The 5,926-nt window shown below is 44.3% G+C and overlaps 1 protein-coding gene across 1 annotated transcript; it reads left to right on the top strand.

Annotated features, from left to right (window-relative positions):
- The first annotated feature begins 604 nt into the window (after positions 1–604).
- Positions 605–5,920, top strand: NKIRAS2 (NFKB inhibitor interacting Ras like 2). Its single transcript, XM_042477198.1, has 4 exons — positions 605–724; positions 3,360–3,499; positions 3,779–4,020; positions 5,558–5,920. Exons 2-4 carry the CDS (start codon positions 3,406–3,408, stop codon positions 5,795–5,797), a joined length of 576 nt encoding a protein of 191 aa, XP_042333132.1. The 5' UTR covers positions 605–724; positions 3,360–3,405; the 3' UTR covers positions 5,798–5,920.
- The last annotated feature ends 6 nt before the right edge of the window (positions 5,921–5,926 follow it).

The following is a 5,926-nucleotide window of genomic DNA, read 5'->3' as shown; positions in this document are numbered from 1 at the left end:
TTTGCCACCTTGACCACACTCTGATGTTGCTTGGTCACATGTGTTCTGGTTTTTCATCTTACAAATGTTGGAGGGTATGCATATCCGGTGGTGGAAAACCCCACTATCATGAGGAATTGTGATAAGAAAATGCATAATTAATTTCCCTGTAATTACAGTCGGCCCTCCTTATCCTTATTCAAGCATCCACGGCTTGGAATATATATATATAAATTTCAAATAGGAAGCCTTGATTTTCCATTTGTAAGCCGCTCTGAGAGCCTTTAGGGCGGGGTATAAATACCGTAAATAATAATATCTAAGGGACATCATTTTGCTATGCCATTGTATTTAATGGGACTTGAACATACACAGATTTTGTTATTCACAGAGGTTCCTGGAACCAAACCACAGCAGATAACAAGGGTCCACTGTAATTGCATCCTTTACACAATCCCTCCTCCCATGCATGTCATATACTTTTTTCCCTTCACAGTGCAGTGACTGCTGGGTTTCTGATCCTTTTTAAAAAGTGTATCCAGAGGTAGAGCACCAATTGAATCCTTGGCAAGAACAAAACCATGCACTATTGCAGATGCAACCATAGATGGAGCTGTGGGCTGGTTCCTTCTCTTTTTTGCCTTTCCTTCCAAGCATCCAGACTTGTCGACTCTTGTTTCCTCTCCTGGTTGAGGATGAACTCAGGCTGAAAGCAAAGAAGCAAGGAAGCAGCTCCCTTGGCAAGGTAAGTTCAGATCTTCACCTGGGGAGGTGTACTGAAATAGCCTGTACTGGCTCTCAGGTCAGTTTCTTAGGATACAGCATTTCAGAAAAGCAATATGGTTCTTCTGGATTTGCATTATCACCATTCATGACACATGCATCTCACATATACTGTCATTTGAAAGGATTGGACTGCCACTGTGCATTTGCTCCAAGGAGCAACAACCAATCCTGACTGTTTAGTTAGGGTGCCCATATGATTTTAAGAAAAGAGTCTTGTGATACCTAAAAGATCACAGATTTATTGTGGCACAAGTTTTCATGCTCTTGAGTCAATTTTGTCCAATGCAGGGGGAATGAAGAGGTGACAGATACAGATGGATACATGTTTGATAAAGAGGGGGAGAAAAGTTCTGGGGTGAAAGTAGCATCAACTGTAACAAACTGCACCTGTGCCACTTGTCACTTCTATGGGATGTTTCTATGCAGACCCCAAATGTATACGACCTTAAAAATAATTTGTGGCACAGTGGCCGTGATTGGCAACAATTCACTGTCTTATTTTTAATGTGTGCTTGCAGTGGACAAGGAGCTGCTCAAAGCAAAAGAAAACAGTGATTGCTGATAAATTCCCATATTTGAATAATACATGCATTTCTAGATGTCTTGGTCTGATTCAAGGTGAAATAAGAGTAAACTGTTGGTGATATGGGTATGTTGCCTGAACTGTCCTCACCAACTGGTTGACTTAGTTGGATAAACACACAGTTGCTGGTATCCTAGTAGTGACATGTGCCAGTGTAAGTTGCACTATGCATGTGAACTGAATTGTTTGGACAATGAATAATGGACACATCCATCTGATGTCAGCAGAGGCAGAGTTGCATATATGGGCCATTCTGCATGCAGAAATGCATTAAAGTACACAGAGCAGCATGTGAATGCACATTGCCTTTGGGCAGTGTGCTTTGCAATTGCAGAAATGCTTGTCAACCATGCACTTTGACCATAGGTCCGCACACACTGTCTTAGGTTAACATTCAGTGGAAGGGTTGTATAATGTACCTCCACCAGCAGATATTTACACAGGATCTTGGCCAGCATGATATAAGCCCATGGCATTTCCTGTTACTGTTTACTGTTACAATGAACCAGCCCCTAAATTGTTTTATTTATTAATCAAAGTCTTTATGCTGTTGTTGTTCAAATTGACTCTGATTTATGGTGATGTACGCTAGAGTTATCTTGAAATGATTAATTCAGAATAAGATTTGCATTACCTTCCACTGAGAGTGTGTGACTTGACCTTGGGGTCACTCAGTGGGTTTCCATGGCTCACTGGAGATTTTAGCCCTGCACTTCCAGACTTCTAGACTTCAAACCACTATGTCATGCTGGGTTTTTATATAAATATAACAATATTTATATCCCACCCTAATATCTGAGCATCTCAGGGCAGCAAATAATAAAATTGACAAATAGTGGCGTTTATCACACGAGGATTTTTGCAGCTTAAATCCGCTGTCACTCGTGGTCTAGGATGTGAATTCACATTAAAACGTGATGTTTTATCACACCTGGTTGCTTTCTATGGGGGGTTGTTCCGAGGCGCTTCCACAGTCAATCTAATCCAATCCTCAGTGACTTCTGTTTTTGGTGAATTTGGTAACAAACCATCACTCTGATCTAGCTCCCTGTGACCCCATGCGACCTGTCCCATCATGCCCTGCCTCTTCCATCACTCCGATCTAACCCCCAGTGACCCCATGCAACCTCTCCCATCATCCCTTGCCTCTTCCATCACTCCAATCTAACTCCCATTGACCCAAGTGACCTGTCCCATCATCCCCTGCCTCTTTCATCACTCTGATCTAGCCCCCAGTGATCCCATGAGACCTGTCCCATCATCTCCTGCCTCCTTCTTCACAGCTAAGGAGGGGGCAGGGAAGGGTGACAGCTTCCAGAGCCCCACTGAGCATGCGCAAGGGTGCCGATTCGAATTGTTGAACCCTCAAAGTATGTTCCGGTGTGGTAATACAATGTGCACTCACCACACTTTGCTTGAATCCGCATCATGGGACTTGCTTGGAATCAAACTGACTCCGCTTCCTCCTCGATTCGGAAGGGCAACGGAAAGGCAACCAAGTGTGGTAAAACATCACGTTTTAACATTAATTTGCATTGCTAGACAGGAGTGATTCCGGATCTGGTGTGAAAAAACATCACGTTTTGCGTTGCTAGAACAGGAGTGACTGAGGATCTGAGCTGCAAACCCCCCCACGTGTGATAAGGCTCAGTGTTAGGAATTATTCATCTGGAACTGAGCTAGGAAATGTTAGGTTGTTATTGTTATTATTATTACTCCCAGAAATTCCCAGGTAATTTAGAAGGGGATTCTGGGAACTGTAATAAAAAGTATATTTCTCTAGTTCTGATCTTAAGGCACACCTGATCATTGCAGGGCCTCATGAATCCCTGCCCATGTCCCTTTTTCTCCAGCCTAATGGAATTGGCACACACCTGGGCTTCAGAAGAAACCTGGATACCATCTTGAAGACCCTGCATGATATTCAGAAAAAAATCCTTAGATACCCAGGAATGTGTAATGTTGTGTCTTCATAAACATATCTGATATTTTCTACCTTTCCCCACCTTAGATTCGTAGCTTCCTGTATCCATCCTCTTCCCCCCACTGGCTAGAGGATGGGGAAGAGTTGCAAAGTGGTTGTCTGTGGACAAGCATCGGTTGGGAAGACCTCCATCCTGGAGCAGCTTCTCTATGGGAATCATGTGGTTGGTGAGTGTGAGCCTCAGAACTCCCTTCCCTTCTGAATGATCAAGAACAATCAAGTGAATACTTCTCCTTCAGAGAGCTGTTGTGAATTATAAAAACCTGGATGCTGTCTACTCAAGCAGCAAAGTGGGGGGAGCTTTGGAGTCTTACAGAGCAGACAGTGCGATTCTTGTAAACATAGTACATCACATTTCTATCTTTCCAGAAAAACCCTTCCAGGCAAAGATGATCATTTTTGTCCTTGTAGAAATGACTGGTCTCTCCTTTCTTGGCTTTTTGCAGGTTCAGAGATGATTGAAACCCAGGAGGACATCTATGTGGGTTCCATAGAGACTGACCGGGGGGTGCGGGAACAGGTGCGCTTCTATGATACTCGAGGCTTGAGAGATGGGCTGGAGCTGCCCAAGCACTGCTTCTCCTGCACAGATGGCTATGTATTGGTTTACAGCATTGACAGCAAAGAATCCTTCAAGAGGGTGGAGATGCTGAAGAAAGAGATAGACAAGAGCAAGGATAAAAAGGAGGTAGGTGAACCATTTTCATGCATGTTTCTGATTTAGGTGTTGGCAGAGGATCCAATGTACTGTATGCACACAGAATTCCCTTGTGTTGCAGTAGGTCTGATGATATCTTCCAAGTCTCACTGTCAGATCTGGCCTTACATTAAGTCAAGGGAGGCAGCTGACTCTGACGGCAGATGCCAGGGAGCACACAGCAAAGGTTTTGGAAGATAGATCTGTGTGTGCCACAGACTGCCTTGCTACCCCCAGGTGTAGTGGAGGAAGTGGCCTGTCATTCATGCTGAAGTCAGATTCATCTGCCAGTCTAGTTGGCTTCTGTATGCAGAATGAAAGTGATGCCTCATGTCAGAGATGACAGCTTCTGAGCAACTGTGTTGAGGTTTAATATTTCATGCTTGATGGTGTTATCAGCCTCCTGCCTCTCTGAGACACCAGTAGGTACTGTTCCTAGCTTCCATATTTGGGTTGTGACATCTCAGGTTCTAGGAGACATGCTCCTGATATGGCAAACTTAATGGGCACACTTGGACATTCGGATGCTCAATTATTCTGGACCAATTGCAGGCTGTGTCACTACTATTTTGGGTACCTAGATGTGTTATTTCAGGATCAGAAATTATATTTAGGTAATTTTGGGAGGGGATATTTTAGCTCTGCCTAAATACCCTAAAGGCACCAGATCCCATCTGATTTCAGAAACTAAGCAGGGTCAGTCCTGGTTAATACTTGGATGGGAGACTTTCAATGAATACCAGCTGCTGTAGACCACATTTCAGAGAAAGGAACTGTCAAAACTACCTCTGACTATGCCTTGCCTAAGAAAACCCTATGAAATTGATACAGTCACCATAAGTCAGTAGGCAACTTGAATGCACACACACATTTTTGTTATTTCAGGATAGGGCCAAAATAGCATTAGAATGCTAGGTTACACTACTGGAGTCATATTTGGCAGCATGTCCAGGGCTGCATTAACCTCTATCATTGGGCTGCATGTAGCCTCCAGTCCACATGATTCCCATCTCTGTCTCAGAGGCATAACTGGTTCTGGACAGAGAATGTACAGGTGTATTTTGCACTACTACTCCCAGAATTCCAGCCAACATGGGTACGGTGGGTGGGTGGGGCTGCTACGATTTGTAGTCTACCAAGTAATATTTCCAAGTACTGCTTTTAGAACCTAGCTTTCCTCCACTGTACTAACACATTTTGAGTGGCTTGAGGGCACTGTTGGGGACATTTGTGGGCTTCATGCCACCATCAGCTGCTCTCTGTACAACCTTCTGAGCTCCCACAAATCCCACCCTTTTTCTGCGATTACCTATGGGCTGGGTAGTGAAGAAAGTTTTTACCAAACACACTATCACCAGTTCCGTTGCAAACAAGATGCCATAGGGCAGGAGGTCTTAATTTTGTCCTCTGCCCAAGGCAGTAACATGTCTGAGGCCAACCCTATTCTATTATAAATAATCGGGGCATTTGGCGTTTTCATTAATATTTTTTCCCCTTTCTTTTTGGCTTTTCCCTTGAATCTGAGCAGGTCACCATTGTGGTCTTAGGCAACAAATGTGACCTCCAGGATCAGCGGCGTGTAGATCACGATGCAGTGCAGCACTGGGCTAAGGCAGAGAAAGTGAAGCTGTGGGAAATCTCGGTTGCTGACCGCCGGACCCTCATCGAGCCCTTTGTCTACCTGGCCAGCAAGATGACGCAGCCACAGAGCAAGTCTGCCTTCCCACTCAGCCGCAAGAACAAAAGTAGCGGTTCTGTGGACGGGTGAAACCTTCACAAACTGTGCTTGCTATCCCTTGAAAAGGCATGCCCATGCAAGGCTGGTCACGAAGCAGAAACGTCTGACAGCTGATTATTGATATGGCACCATTTTCTTTCTTCCCTCTTTCTTTATGTC

This window comes from Sceloporus undulatus, chromosome 6 (genome assembly GCF_019175285.1).
Source record: "Sceloporus undulatus isolate JIND9_A2432 ecotype Alabama chromosome 6, SceUnd_v1.1, whole genome shotgun sequence".
In the NCBI taxonomy this organism is placed as follows: domain Eukaryota; kingdom Metazoa; phylum Chordata; class Lepidosauria; order Squamata; family Phrynosomatidae; genus Sceloporus; species Sceloporus undulatus.
Note: the sequence above shows the minus strand (reverse complement) of the source record. Positions and strands in the feature narration are given on the sequence as shown.